The sequence below is a fragment of the Diadema setosum genome, chromosome 3 (genome assembly GCF_964275005.1).
Source record: "Diadema setosum chromosome 3, eeDiaSeto1, whole genome shotgun sequence".
Classification (NCBI taxonomy): Eukaryota; Metazoa; Echinodermata; class Echinoidea; order Diadematoida; family Diadematidae; genus Diadema; species Diadema setosum.
The window spans coordinates 42,343,342-42,360,248 of record NC_092687.1 but is presented as its reverse complement, the minus strand read 5'-3'; the positions used below and the strand labels follow the sequence as shown (position 1 = coordinate 42,360,248).

At 37.3% G+C, this 16,907-nt stretch overlaps 1 protein-coding gene and 1 long non-coding RNA gene across 2 annotated transcripts in view; one reads left to right on the top strand and one right to left on the bottom strand.

Moving 5' to 3' along the window:
• Nucleotides 1-4,652, top strand: part of LOC140226391 (uncharacterized) — an 89,760-nt gene extending 85,108 nt beyond the window's left edge. Inside the window, exons 11-15 of the mRNA XM_072306868.1 lie at nt 299-380; nt 1,550-1,664; nt 2,949-3,050; nt 3,986-4,062; nt 4,535-4,652. Coding sequence (XP_072162969.1) covers nt 299-380; nt 1,550-1,664; nt 2,949-3,050; nt 3,986-4,062; nt 4,535-4,652 — 494 coding nt within the window. The remainder of the gene's footprint in view (nt 1-298; nt 381-1,549; nt 1,665-2,948; nt 3,051-3,985; nt 4,063-4,534) is intronic.
• Nucleotides 1-16,907, bottom strand: part of LOC140226392 (uncharacterized) — a 119,890-nt gene that overhangs the window by 14,841 nt on the left and 88,142 nt on the right. The gene's annotated exons all lie outside the window — the stretch shown is intronic.

The window sequence follows — 16,907 nt, the reverse complement described above, 5'->3', positions numbered from 1 at the left end:
TAGTAGAAGTAGTAGTAGTAGTACTAGTAGTAGTAGTAGTAGTAGTAGTAGTAGAAGTAGTAGTAGTAGTACTACTACTACTAGTAGTAGTAGTAGTAGTAGTAGTAGTAGTAGTAGTAATGATAATAATAATGATAATAATAATAACACTAATAATAAAATAAAAATCATCATCGTCATCATCATGATAATGATAAAAACACCGATAACAATAATAAAGAATGAGCTTGTCGATAGAAGAAAACCTTTGCTTGGTCAATTTTCATGTCATAAGTTTAAAATTTGTATTTTGGGGCAGAAATCGGATTCCACATGAAGTCCTTGGTGCTAGACAACACGGTGGTATCTCTTCAAATCTGGGACACGGCAGGTCAAGAAAGGTGAGTCCAATTTTATACATTTATCATTTTTGTGCAGCAATGACTGGACTGGACCAAAATAATCATAGCGTCCCCAGTGGAAAAGTCCCCACGTTCGACATGCATGTCATGAACTTAACGAGGTGTACAAAGTAATAAATAAGGGCGTGTACATGATGTTCATAAAGTGACCTGTTCAAAGCGGTAGCGTACACAAAACAGAATACGTGAAACGCGTGGTGATGTTGGTGGAGCAGACTAGAGCACAGCAGCAGTGGATGCATTGCAAGAAAAAAAAAACAACAGCAATTCTGCCCATGCAATATTGTTTGTGTCTGGAAGATATCTTGAGATAGAATTTAGCAGCACCTGTCGGATGATTTCGAATTTGAGAATTATAGTGACGGCGCTATAGTGAATTGAATTCCAATAAAGATCACAACCAAAGAGATACGCAACGCGAGATTTGTCATCTTAACACCTGTTCACCGTTGCGATAAAGTTTTCGCCACAGCACTGGAATTGCGCTGAGAAAAAAAAAATACAGCGAATGATTTCAAGTTAAATGTAAAGTGTTTAGTCTTACAATTAATCATATTGGATATAATTCCCGTTACTGAAAACACATCCAAATGGCATAAAATCTACAACTTTTATTCTACATTTACAGACTGTACTTCCATATTCAGATTAACCCGGCCGTGTCAAGGATAGTATGTGAAAAGGCGACAATTTAGGAGCGTAAGAGCGTACTAGATGTGAGACCTGCAAATGCGCTAAATCTTTCGCTAAACTTGAATAGGCAAATTCGATATTCCATGGCGAGGGGGCTGGTGTTAGCCAATGTCAACGCGACAAAACCGAGCTCAGACGAAATCAACACCAAACCCATCACTAGCTTCCTGAACTACGTCAATATTTTAAAGCTTACAACAACTGGTCTCAAACATGTCAAACTCAGGACATTGCTGATGATTTTGTTGAGATAACATAAACATAAGTATCTATAAGCACGGGATATAAGAAAATAATATTTCAATGTTTGACATTATTCAAGCTCACATTAAAAGGCTGATGACTGTGTAGTGTAATGATGACAACAGAATAAGAATGATATTAGTGAATGATTATAAACACGGTGTCTATTTTGCCGTTTTGTGTTTTGTTACCCCTACCACGACCGTGTGTAGGTTCCGCAGCATCCCTCACGCCTACTTCAGGAAAGCTGACGGTGTACTCCTTCTGTACGATCTCTCCTGTGAGAAGTCTTTTCTCAACGTCAAGAGCTGGATCGCCAGCATTAGGGTGAGTCAGGTGGCCGTCAAGTGAAGGTTTGTCTCCCTCTATCGGCCAGTGAAGGAAGGTCGCTTATAATTACATAACTTTGATGATACATGATGATATTTTACACCATGTGTAAGAGCGTCAAAGCTGTCTTGCCTTTATTTCCTGTACGCATTGTGTAAATTCACAAACCCAGCCAAAAAACAAAAAACAAACAAACAAAAAACACCCGAAACAACAACAACAACAACTGTTTTGTTAATTGAGGTACAAACCAATCGAAATGAAATGCGTAACTGTCAACGCACTGTCTTGCGCCATGTGGCAGTAGCACAAAAAACAAAACAAAACAAAACAAAAACATGGAAGACGTTATCACTATTGGTCTATGATTATGGTGTGTTTTTACTGTTGCTAAAGTCATACTTAAGTCGGGGAGAACGAAAGTTATGATACAGTGCACTCATGATAAACGAACACAATCATAACGACATTCCATTTACAATGTGGTAAAAAATCAGCCCCCCCCCCTTAGATAAAATCCGCTCTACGCTTTTTTTTTTTACTGTTTATTTGCTCAGTTATAACGAAATTTCGATATAACGAAAGGAAACTGACGATACCACGACTTTCTTATAACGGGAGTTGCCTGTAATGACACTTTTTTTATGGTAGTGATTGTCAGTGTTATGATTTTGCTGATTTTTATTATTTTTTTTTTAACGATACACGTGGCTAGATTTAATGTTGATCAGTTTTTTGCCTATGCGCCCTCTATCTTTCACCACAGTGGAATAATTATATATATATATATATATATATATACCTTTTTCTTAAAGGAGACCTCCGGATGATTTTCAGATTTTTTTTTTTTTTTTCATTTGAACAACTATAAATTACTCTGAGGACAGAGTTTCATAATTTGTGATAATTTGGATGAAAAATAAGAATATTTTCAAAATTTAGAACAAATTGCAATGAACAGGGATGACGACTTGGCAGAGTCACCATAAGAATGCATGAGTTGGTGCTCAAGGAAACAGAACAAAAGAAGAAGGCATGCATAGATTATGCACAGGTAAACTCGCAAGCAAGCGGTATTGTAATGGAATTACAATGCTTGTTCAGTGTAATTTGTTTTAGGTTTTTCAAAGTATTGTTTCTCTGCTAAAGAACCACAATAAATTCCACAAATCTGTACATGAAGTTGTCGATTTATGTACTACACGATGTGAAATTATGAAAATCGTCTGGAATGTCACTTTAATATCCCTTAATCTGCTCTTTTCATTGTGTTGCACATAGGAGCACGACGACAACGCTGTTATAATGTTGGTGGGAAACAAGGAAGACCTCGCCGCCCCTTACCGAGAAGTTCCCCGAGAGGCTGCTCTGAAATTGGCTCGGGTAAGGAAAACCTTTGGGTAAAGCCTTTAATTTACGTAATTTTATACGTAGTCATTTAGTGTAGACTCCGTAACAAGGAAATTCAGACCCTAGTAGAGGAACGAGGTTATCACTTTGATGATAACAAATTTAGGTTGCCTATGAAACTTCATTATTGAGTAATTGATGTGCACGTACGTTCAGTAAACACTTGAAAACAACATCGATTCGTTCATTGTATAAATCAAAAAGATTGACTGAAATATTATGTCTGATCCTTATGATTTTGTTTATTATTAATTTTGTCAGGCAGTGGCGGATCCAGGGGGCGCACTGAGCGCGTGCCCCTCTTTATTTGCAGTTAAAAGAAAGGAAACAGACAGAGAAAATGAAATGACACCTGGAAGTAGCACAAGAACAATTGAAGAGTTTGTTTGCAAAAACCGATAAGTCCATATTTGCCAAATGGAGGTATTTGCGATTAAAGGTCAAGAAAAATAAAGAGAATAATAAGAAAATTTTTGCTTCTTTTGAGCGTAACTTCAAAAATATACCTTTATATTGGTGACCAATATATCATTTAAAAGGTATTATTTTGTACATTATGACAGAGATCGTACTTCAAAATCGTCAAAAATGGACTTATCGGTTTTTGCAAACAAATCCTTCAATTGTTTGCCCCCCCCCCCCCCCTTTACGAAATTCCTTGATTCGCACTTGCAAGGCATTATTATCATCGTTAAGTAATTAATCATTACGTTCTTACACACACAAGAAACCAAAAATGATGATAATAATCTGCTCTTTCACGTTATGATGATTAGTATGACAAATGTTTTTGGTGATATAGTGGCTTCAGAAAGGTTAGGTAAATTCTCTACCTCTTATTCAACAACAACAAAACATAGAAAGGCAATTCATTTTTGTTTCCTCTTGATTTGTAATTTAATCCACAGGAAAACGAAGCGCTGTTCATCGAGACAAGTGCTAAGCAAGGAACTAATGTATTCGAAGCCTTTGGCCGCCTTGCGAGGTGAGATTCTCTCTAGAGAGAAATATCTGAGCCGTATGTACCTCCCACACTAATTAATAGAAGATTAACTGCTCTTGGAGAATACATTGAGTTTAACTTTGAAATAGGAATTATACAGGCCGACGCACTACAGCCTTTAGACAAGGAAGGTGTGTTCCATCTTTGTAAAGGCTGTATATGTTTAAAAACAGTATATTTTCATATGGAATTTTTGTGATTATCATAACATCGACAGTCATCCATGTTATTAACAAAGAAAATGAGATTGCTAGAACAAAGTTCGTCTACCTTAACTTTAATGTAAGATGTATACTGAAAGAAAAGAAGAAATTATAAACGTGATGCATTTCGTAAGTCAGTTTTTTTTTTACAGTATAAATATAGTTCAACTAGAAATCAGTGATCTCACAGTATTCATTCTACTGTCATTTCAACACTTCGAACTTATCTCTCTCTCTCTCTTTATGTCCAGAGAGCTTCAGAAAAAAGAAGACGACAACGTCAGTAGGGTGTACACAATGGAAGAATTGGAAGAGGAACACAAAATCAGCTTCGCACCCAAACGGAAGCGGAAGTGCTGCAATTTCTGAGCGACCAATAGTCAGCGCCTTCAGCAAGTATGCTGGGCACTGGGGTTGCACAACACGCGAAGTTTAGCCTGCATTTGTCTTGTTATTTGTGCATTCAGTTTCTTTTCCGCGGACGTGCCTAAAATCTTTAGAGAGAGTGTTGGCTGCATGCGGCTTCTAATTTTAGATTGACGTTGTCATTCTGGACTTTCTGTAATCGCAACTATACTGAAAATCGAGACATCTTTTAAAACCGAAGGCTCCTGTATTCTGGCCTTTGTCTTTGTTCACGCACAACTTACAAAGTAATCACTCCGTGAGTCCGAGAGGTCGTTTTCACATCTCGTAGCATGGAGGCAGTTTGCGATCATATTCAATTTTAATTGGCTTCAGGTTATGTAGAAATGCCGAATGACATTGTCCAGTGAAGAATTTTCGGCGACACGGATATTTCTTTAACATTGATTCGCTTAATACAGAACTCATCATAAAAGCTTCCGTTTGCTTTAACATCTCTTTATAGTAATAGGTGAAGGGAATGTGTAACTGTTTTTTTTTTTCGTCGAGGAAACTGAATTCACGTCTTTGAAAATAAGATAAAGTGATTGCATGATGGTAATCATTGTTACAGAGTTCTATCTATACAGGGCACCATGCAGACATAACAAATAAATCGAAAAAAAAAATCACTTTTTATAGCTAGTCTAATTGAAACCAAACTTTTCAGTCAGTGATGCTTCTGCATTTTCGTAACACTTTTTTTTTTTAAACAAAATCGCTGGCTCAATGTTAATCTAAGCCATTGAATCTTCACACCAGAGATTGACTTTACATGTGTAGGTAGATATCGTCCAATGCTTTGTACATCATCACTTACGAGCTCTCGACAGTGCTGATACGATGTAAGCTTATTTTCTTCTTTTTTCATCATTTTTTTTTTTTACGTTTTAGAATATTCAATAGAATTATAAGGCTGCAGACTTTTCTGTTGTAATCGTCTGGCATTTTAGGGCAAACGAATATCTCGGTTATGTTTTTCGCTTGATATTCTCTCGCCCAGCTTTCACAAATAATCTTTTTTTTTTTTTCAGTCAAGGTTTTCAGGTGTCAAAAAACAGCCACGAGCACATCTACACCCATCAAGGGCCGCTCTACCAACATCCGTGTAGCCCTAAAAAAATAAAAAATAAATCATTTCGAATATTTTAGCTGGTATGAAAAATGGATATTCGCCATTTTGTATCTGCAGGGAATACTCCTTGGAGTTCAATTAACGATTGATTGATACAATACTTACTTAGAAAGGCGCAATGTATTAATTGATGCGTCATTAAGAACTTGACACGTCCTTCTAACTGTAATTCTTGTGTAAATTTACGGATGTTGACTTTGATTCAACAGAGCCATCGATTGATTGACACAAAAAAGTGTGGAAAAAATCTGTTGTATTCAAAATAACATACGTTCCAAAATTGTCATGGCTCATGATTTTAACCGCTATCATACTGGTTAGATTGAATGCTCACAGTGGGGTCAACGGGATTTCATCAGATCGTATAATCACTCGTAGAGGGAAGCAATGATTTTACACAAAGCAGGCTGCCATGGTATTTATTCACTACGAAACAAGATTTCTTTTTTCCCGAGACATCCAGAGGGATGAATTACGCCACTTAAATCCAGAAAAGACAGATGAAGTGGACAACTTTGTTTTTTTTTAATTGTAACCTGTGTATAGTGATGTACATTGTGTGAATGTCATCACATCCGCGATGAATTTGCCACAGGGTGAGAGAGATAATGAACTTATAACATAGGCTCTTTTTTTCGCTTATTTCATCAGATATGCATTTGAAATTAAGGAGAAAGTGTTCAAATTCAATCATATATATATATATATATATATATATATATATATATATATATATATATATTCTTTTGTGAACACTCTCCTGCTCTAGCCGGTTCATTTTAATTCATAAATTGATCATTCAAGTTAATTTGATATCAATTATATTGGATTCTTTTTCAATCACTTTAGAGAGAAATTCATTAAAGTTTAATAGAGACGCTTAGTTGGCATTTAATTGCATCGTGGATAGACGTTCAATTTCGTCCCAGGTACCGATTTCATTCTTCTATAGGTACATAAATTCGAACTTTAAACATTCGAATTCAATGAATGTATTAAAACAAAGTCTGTTTCACGTGTGATTCATACTGCATTTATACAAGTGGAATTCCATTTCTACTGCCAAATAATCTCAGTAATTTTCATCTTTATGTTAAAGTTTTGTTTAATCAGTTAATTTCAATAATGTTTTACGTTTTTCAATTCATTCTACCAGTTTAAATGTATTTTTTCCCAAGAATATAATCAACAGTCATCTTGCTGATTGTCAAAATGCTTCAGCAAGTACAGTTCTGTCTGTATTCCAAGTTTTGTGAAATTGATCCTTGAACAGCCGACAAAGTCGTGCATAAATTCATGTAAATTATGCAGGCATCTGTGCGTTAGAAAGTTGTTGCGTGTGAACGAATGAGAGTTGTTGTTTCTGATGTCTGATTTTGCGGAGAGATGAGACATTTTATTACGAGTCAGAGGGACCACTTTGAAGCATATTAAGTTTTCATTATTTTGTTCAAGTAAATGAGCTTCTTCACAACGAACATTCCCAAATGTTGTAAATGTTTGCATTTTAGTGCATCACGGCGGTGCTGAGATGCGAATTGGAATACGTTTTGCGTGCAATTTTTATTTTTAACAAGCATTCTAGACGTTCATGTCAGGGAGTTATGAAATATAATGCTGATGAAATTAAATTGAACGAACTAGTTAACTTTTTGAATGGTGATCTCGGTGATCACTAAAATATGCTCGAACTAAATAATGATCGCATTTGCCGCGATTTCGTTTAATCAAATGCAACTCTGATGAAATTGAGCGGGAAAACTTATCTCATACAACATGAGGAAAATTGGAAAATGCAGGTTAATGTTCCGTGTCATCACACCAGTATTGCAAACAAAAATTACTAATATTAACCAAAAAAAAAAAAAATGAGGCGCTCGACAAAGATAACAATGGTGGGTGCATCTTAGCAGCATGGGTTTAAGCATTCAAGGTTTTATGACATAAAATGCATGTTGGTTTGTGTTGATTCATGATACTCTAAACATCATATTTGCTGTGAAACGAATATCTAGAAACATTCCGTATACTATATTTAGATAATTTTTCTTCTATTCTTCTTGAGAATACTTCGACACATCCACACACAAAAAAAAAATCATCAAAAACCAAGATTCCTGTTGTGACCTCATCTGTTAATCATTGCTGAAGTACTGATATGTTTAACAAAAGACATGGGAATGCACCTTCCCGCCGACTAAGCATAAATTGCATGTTTCTGTAATATCAATGTGACTCACAAGAAACATGGAGGATAACATGCAAGTTATGCTCGGTCACGCATCATGAATCAACACAAATCAATATGCATTTTGTATGTCATAGAATCTTTAAAGCACGATGATTCCGACATTAAAAGTGTCCTTTCAGCGCCCGCCCTCTCATCTTGACCGCAAGAGGGCGTTATCATTATTATATACATATATATATATATATATATATATATTTTTTTTTTTTTTTTCATGGAAAATCCTTGGAAAACAGATTACAGGAACTGACAGTTTATGTACATGTAATTCGAACGTATTATAAACCATGTAATGTGACCATAATACAACTACGTATGATTACACTGTACACGGCTGTTCCAAAAGACGTGTACATGTACACTCATAAACGTACGAAAGTTATACAAGTGTGTATTCATTATGTAAATATGGGAAAAATATAATAAAGTATATATCTACAGTACGAACATTATTTACATTCTAAATGCGTCTTATATTGACTTTGCGTGTGGGCAGTGTTAAAATAAGAAAAAAAAAAAAAAGAACATGGACTCTCCCAAACATACTTCATGTTTAAGCTACAACAATATGGCATAAACTGTGGAGGTATAGCTACCTAACGGACAGGTGCAATTCCAAACCATACTACTGCAAACTGTATTATTTTAGCTCGTTTGTTTGACGCCCCAACCATGTCAAATCCAATTTAAAAAAAATAAATGAAAATGTAGGCTTTGGTGACATTTTGCATGGTTTCTCATTATATCACAGAAAAATCCACGCACAAACACACACACGAACACACACAATAACACATATACCATTATATGCTACACATATTATGCATACACACACGGAAGACTAATAATAACAATTTATGAATAATAATTTCATAAATCACCCACTCGGTCAGAACTGTTAATCCCTTATCATCTTTGTCACAGCACGGGTGACACCAGTGGACGTAAACGTATAGTTCTAAACCGCTTTCATAGACGTTTAACCCTTCATGATATCTACAAGCCAGGATGGAGACGATAAGAACATAAGTAATTGTGAATTTCTTATGTATTTTTGTACTTTTCAAAAACTTCAGGAATATTTGTTGTTTTTCAGCTGTTAGCAAAAAGAGTATTCAGTTTGCACCTTTTAAGTTACTGTCACAGGAGTTTACAGAATAATACAATATATATATATATATATATATATATATATATATATATACATATATTATATACCTACCCGCCACAACAAAAGGATCCGAAAGTCGGGGGGGGGGGAAGAACAGTTTTCTGAAATTGCATTACATTATTCCCTTACTCTTCTATTTTATTTTCATATATATCGCAACTCATAAAAGTACTCGGTTGCGGAGATATCGATGAGTTTGTCAAGTGGCTGAGGAAATCAGAGTTTCGAGAAAAACGCCTTCAAAGTTTTCCTTCCGATGTTATCATGATCAAGCGGAGAGTTTTCACCGCTTGACAATAGAAGGCATGCTCTTATCGACCTCCGCAATGTTCATTCAAGCGTTGTGCAGCGGTCTACGCACGACCAATCAGTAATCATGATGCCACACACTGACCAATAAGATCACTCCCTCTTTGCCAGGGGCGGAGTCTAGCTGCCACTAAATCCAAATCTTCGGACACATTTTTGTTACGTTGAAAGTCAGAAAATCATGACGAAGAAAAGTGCTGATTTCTTGCCTTTCTTTTGATTATTTCGCTTCGAAATTTCGGCAGATGGCAGACAAAACATTAGACTACAAAATTATGCCAAAAACAGAAATCTGATTGTCTTGACCAATTTTGATGAAGTGACTTCAAACTCGATATTCTCGGCTCAGCCGTCAGCGACTTTAGGATCCTTTTGTCGTAGCGGGCCATATATATATATATATATATATATATATATATATATATATATATATATATATATATATATACATATATATGCGAACCTGCATCACAAAACCCAACAAAAAGCCACATGGATTTTTAGTTAAGGGCAGATTCAGACTGAGCAGACTACAAGGCGTAAAATGATGTATGACTTTGTTCAAATTCAAATCTGAATATTGAAAAAAAAACCCAGAAGATGTGAACTGACGAAAAATCCTCTGAAGTACAGGTTCTGTTCAAGCGCTTAACATTTAACATTTGAAACGATTGTTAATGCTAACTGTTTCTTGCAAAGTGTTGTTATACATGAACTTACAACGGTTGTGATTAGATACCCCTCCAGCATTTTTCCAAATGTCGATTTTTTTTCTTCACGTCCTAGTTTGTATCAAGTTACACGTATAAGCTAGAATTCTATATCAACGAACAAAACGAAACATGATCGTAAGTGTCCGCAAATAATTTCAAATAGACATGAATTAAACTGATGATATGGTGATTGCACGTTATTCGGAAAATAAATTATAGATATAGGTATATGGGTTCAGAAACTCCTATCAACAAACGCATATATATACATAGGTAGCAACGGCGTAAATCCGTACTGAGGAGTCAGTGGGGGGGGGGGGGGATGGCCACCATCACCACGATTACAAGCCCATAACCGGACCGGCGCAGCCTTGGGGGGGGGGGGGGGGGAGGGAAGCTTGGTGAACCCCCCCCCCCCCCACACACACACACACACTTTACAGGGATCGGATGTCCCACTCTTTTGCATGGAATAAGTTATAGTGGGAGGAAAGTGGCAGCAAAACTATGAAGACGTTTTGTTCTTGTTGCTTTTTTTTTTTTGGCTTGTCAGATGACTTTCGGCGGAAAATGAGACCTTTAAAAGTATGAAAACATTTTTCTTTTTGTTTTTGAAATATCTGTGAGAGGGAGCGGAACGACCGAACGGGGGGAGGGTGTGTATCCCTCTCCCACACGAGGAAGATTTTGCATTTTCAAACCTGAAATTCAGCGATCTGGTGCACACTTTTGGTGAAATTTTTTTTTTCTTTAAAAAACAATAAGAAAATGAAATATTCACAATATATTATTGAATGACTAAATCATGGTATTTCAGCTCGTGCTCCGCCTATGCGACATCACTGTGAAGGCCTACTAAATAATGGGGCCTATCACCGGCGTAGACAGGATTTGATCTTAGGAGGAGCGGTTATGTGCCACGGAGGGAGCGAAGCGAGCGAGGGGGGGGGGAGGGGAGGGTATGGTAGGGAGGTTTCCCCTCCCACGATGAAATCTTTTTGCATTAATGATTTAGACATTTTACAGTCCCAAAACTGCCGTTTGTAGCTATATTTTTCGCTTTGGAAACTAAGGAGGGCCGCACCGGGCGCAACTGCTGTCAATCACTGGCAGCAACATCAGGAGAATGGCATAGCAAGTAAATGCGAGCGAGCTTGAAATTTTTGACATTTTACAGTCTAAAAACTGCCGTTTGTAGCTATAGTTTTCGCTTTGGAAATTAAGGAGGGCCGCACCGGGTGCAACTGCTGTCAATCACTGGCAGCAACATCATGAGAATGAAATAGTGGTTAAATTTGAGCGGAGCGAGCGAGCTTGAAAATTTTTGACATTTTACATTCCAAAGACTGCCGTTTGTGGCTGTATTTTTTCGCTTTGGAAATTAAGGGGGGGGGGGGCACACCGGGCGCAACTCCTGGCAATTACTGGCAGCAACATCAGGAAAATGGAATAACGATTAAATGCGAGCGAGCGAAGCGATGAGCTTGAAAATTTTGATATTTTACAGTCTAAAAAAAAAAACTGTCCTTTGTGGCTGTATTTTTTTGCTTTGGAAATTAAGGGGGCGCACCGGGCGTAAACTGCTGGCAATTACTGGCAGCAGCATCAGGAGGATGGCATAATGGTTAAATGCGAGCGAGCGAAGCGATCGAGCTTCAAAATTTTGACATTTTGCAGTCCCAAAACAGCCGCTTGCAGTTATATTTTTCGTTTGGAAATTAAGGGGGGGGGGGGGGCGCACCGGGCGAAAACTGCTAGCAATTACTGGCAGCAACACAAGAAGAATGGAATAATGATTAGTAATGCGAGCGAGCGAAGCGAGAGAGCTTCAAAATTTTGACATTTTACAGTCCCAAAACTGCCGTTTGTAGCTATATTTTTCGCTTTGGCAATTAAGGGGGGGGGGGGGAGCGCACCGGGCGCAACTGCTGTCAATCACTGGCAGCAACATCAGGAGAATGGCATAGCGGTTAAATGCGAGCGAGCGGAGCGAGCGAGCTTTAAAATTTTGACATTTTACACTCCAAAAACTGCCGTTTGTAGCTATATTTTTCGCTTTTGTTTGCCCCACTTTAATGGGGGAACCTTATGTTTATGAAGGTGAACTTGTCCTTTAAGTGAAAGATCTGCTCCACACTCTTTGATAAATTAGAGAAATATACGTCAATATCAAAAGTGTACAAAGTTTATCGAGAGGGATCCTGTATAGCAGAGCATTTGCATGTTTATGATTGCAATGCAACGATCTGGTGCATAATTCTGGCGATATTTGGACAATATTTTCCATTAAGAAAGTTCGAGATTTGTCCTCATATCGGGAATTGCTTGGGGGATAAATGATTTGTCTGCCTAAACACATCCGTATAGAGGCGGGGCAAATGCCCCTTTGCCTCCCCCTCCCCCCCCCCCCCCCAATAGATTCGACGCCCCTGATCTTCCCTGGGTATGCCCATAGATGTATCCTGACTGAGTCATCAGTCACTGTCGTTTCTCAATAATGATTCAGGAAATGGAGGGGGTTCAATTATGGCGATATATTTTTTGTTATTGTTTGTTTGTTTGTTTTCGTACATACTTTGCAGATGGTCCCCAGTTACTCGCGTCATAGGATGTTTACATGTAGGCCTATACTATTTGACGTTGTCAACGTCTGAGCCATACCTCGCAGTGTATATCGATGTTACTTTCTTCGCGAGCGAGCGAAGCGAGCGAGCGCCTGAGAAAATTGTGTATACATTTTCCTACAAGATAGCATATATTGTTCAGCTCTGTTACCTGTCTGAAGGCCGGCATACAAACGTCATGCAATATGCCAAAATTGAAACATATCACATTTCTGCTTCCTCCATTTTTTCCTAAAAATTCAGGGGGGGGGGATGATTGTCCAAGCCATCCCCCCTCCTCCATTTCGGGGGGGGGGGAATATATCCCCCACCCCCCCCCCCCCGGGATTTACGCCAGTGATAGGTAGGCCCTACTGTATGTAGGTTCAGAAACTCCTACAAACGCAAAAATTTTACAACCAAGAAATATCGAATTCATGGCGTGTATATAGGACATGACAAATGGGTTATTGCCATTTTGTTGAACGGAGCCATTTGAGAAAAGCGGGAACATACGAAAAGTTTCATCAAGTCATCGATTGGTCTATCACCATTCCCCGATTAACAAATAGACGCCAACCACTTCCCCCTTTTTGTTTGTGTCTTTGTATGTTATTATGCGGTAGCATTACAATAATCGTCATTCTATGCATTCTTATCGTAATAATCGTTTGTGTTATTCATTACATGTCGTCAGCTGAGAACCTGATCTGATTGCATAGTATTAAAGACAAAAAGGCCAATCACATTTATGAGGGCGTCAATGGGGAAGATTTACATTAAGAGCACCAGTGTGTTTGTTGTTGTTGTTGTTGTTGCTGTTGTTGTTGCTGGTTGTGTTGTTATCTTCTCAATTCATAGTTTAAAGAGTATGAATTTTACTATTGTAAGTGATAAACGGCAGGTTGCCCCACGTACATGGTGATCTCTCACAAGGAAGAGGACGGAGCTCTCCCAGGGTTTCCATTTACACTTTATACTGCACGGAGAGTCTGACATACTTTGTTTTCGGTTTTCTACTGCGCATGTCATAAATGTGTAACCTGATCATCCGCCTAGCTTGACATATTGTACCGTCATTGCATGCAGTCACAGTGTCCTTCCTTGCAATATGTAGAGAGGAAAGTTACTCACCATAAGTTATAGGTATGCATTCGTTGCCGGATGAACACGAGAAAAAAATTAGAAAAATAAAACTTGGTTTTTGTTTGTGTCAGCAAAATCAGCTACCCTTCAAACGATGGCAACGAATTCTTCATACGACGATAGCACACCAGACGACGATGATCAACCAAACCTATGGCCAAACTACGGTGAATTCAGTGGTTTTTCGATATATTATCTTGTGATTTTCGTCTCCTGTTCAGCTGCCGTGATTAACCTCCTTACGATGTTTGCGATTTCTGGCAAGTCGAGCCTTGCGGACCAAGCAGAACATCCTCATATTCAACCTGGCCCTCTCTGATTTCCTCGTTGCCTTGTCGATTGCTTTGTATTCTTTTTCTGTACTCTCTCCTCCGGTAAGTCACCGAAAAAAAAAGGAAATCAGCATCAGTAAATTAGTCTCCTTGCAGTAACAGCAAAGTTAACTCTTGGTGTTATATCGTCGCATAAAAAGAAATACCATCATTTTGTGGTGCCAAAAAATAAGTATTATTAAGTTGTATTTTAATCTTATAATAATTGCGATCGTTGTTGGCAGTATAGCCAGGGTGAACAGGCAAAAAAGAGAGGGGGAATAAAAAAAAAAAAAAATAGATACTAATTATATCGTTACCAAGCAAATCTTCTAGAGGTGGACTAATCATGGTTTCTGAATTGTCTTGGCTCGTATTCCCTTTTAGATTTTGCTTTTCTCGTTTTGCCATTACTTCTTGCATATGTGACCGTGCATTACAAGACGAACAATTATTCGCACGCAGTGATTCAATATGAGGACGGAAAATAGGTGAAATAGGCAAACCTAACCTTGAATTATATATATATTTGTTGAAAGAGCCACTCTTTTACGTTTTGCTAAATCTTGAATCATAGAACGAATAGGAAATTGTGTTTTAGCAGTTTAATTTTTAACACTTTTTTTTTTGAATGGTGTGATTTGGTGTGTGTTATAGAATCCCAATTTGATTCCTCAACAACTTTTTAAAAAGAATAAGGCTAATACTTGCAACGTTGGCATTGATAACGGACACAATGTCTGACAAAAGCAATTTCAGATTAATTTGATAATCCCTTCATTGTTGTTGCTCTGGAGGTTTGTATCTTTTTTTTTTTTTTTTGTCCATCGCGGATTGGTACAGACTAAACTTGAAATAGACGAATACTTCACGACTTCTTTTCTCAGTTCACACGTTTCAGGAGTGTATGGATTTTCTTTTTTCCAATATCCAAATAGTTTAAGAGAGCCTATTAGAGTCAAGTTATACATCCTTTTAAAACTTAGAGTCTGCTCTGTTAAAATCTGTTTTTAAAAGCCTGAAAAATCTATGTTTGGCGACGTTTTGTTTGTTGTGTGATGGATGGTCACAAATGCCATGAATACGGTTTAAGAAATGATACAAAAAATAATAAAATGTTGATACAGCTCAAATTGTTTTGGATATAATGCCAATTTCATGACACTTTTAGAACGTGGACTACCATCAGGTAGATACACAACATGCTCGTGGTGAAAGTGTATTTACGCTTGTAAAGAACTTCTTCATCATATATTACAGGCCTACTTATTGGACAGTAGGAGAGGGGATTTGTTATAAATATACGTATGTATAGTAGTAAATAATATTATCTTACTATCATATTACTATTTCAGTATAATCAGTATTTATCATTCATATTATCATTATAATCATAACTACTATTGGTAATCTATTGTTAGATGTTTCCGTAAGGGTAATTTGACAAGGGTATAATGCGATCGATGTTGTTTTACATCTTTAATTTTTGTTTTGATTTAACAACTCAAAATCTTCTTTATTTAAAGCAAATACGAACAGTTTTAAAGCAGCTGATCCTCCCCCATCCTCTCTCTTTCTCTCTATCCACATATCAGGCATTCCCGAAAGTCACTCTGTTAAAAAGGTGTGCAGATGTGATGTTTAATCTTGCAACGGCTATGTCGACGCTGTCTACAGTGGGGATTGCTATTCACCGACTGATTGTAATACGTGTTAACCCAATGAATCACAATCACTGTGTCACTACGAAAAGATTGATAATAATAAGTGTACTTGCTTGGTGTTTTCTTTTATTTCCTGTTTTACGCTTATTATGCAAAGTGAGTTTAATCGTTATGCCTGTTAGCGTAATAGTTGTTCCGATAATGTATTATTGGTTATATAGATCAATCGTTTTGTCATCTCGAAATGTTCATTTGGAAAATGAGGCTGCGGCACTGAGGGAAAGAAGAAATAAGAGACTTTTCACGACATTTTCATTTATTGCCGGTACATCGATATTATGTCTTCTTCCTCTAAGTGTTCTTGTTCCTACAGTTGTGGCTGCTTTCAAGTCATTTTCCTCTGTTCTACTTGCATGTTTTCAGCTTCTCGCGTCCCTTAATGGTGTCTTTAATCCCGCTATCTGCTGGTTTCGACTCACTGATTTCAGGGCAAAATTGAAAAATTGGTGTTCCAGATGTAAGAGAATAAACAGACAGGAACAAGCAGTAGAACTAAACAATGCAATTTGAAAATATTATACAAACATCAACACGAACTAAAACCATGAGTGTGTGGAAAATTTAATTCATGGTGCATCGAAGCCAACTCCTGTTCGGAAGGTATTTCTGAAAATATTCGTGAATAAAAAAGGGGTCCTTGGTGGTTTGTATATGGAGGTCATGATTTCATCATTGCGATAAATAGGTCCTCCTTATTTATATAAATCAGTATAAAATACGTACTAGCCTCTAGATAAAATACATTGAGAGCAAAAGTAACATAAAAAAGTACTGTATATTCACCTTATTTTTTTTTGTTTTGTTTTCAACGGAACTTTCTAAGCTGTGTTGATCCAGGTACTTCTATGGGTTTACAATA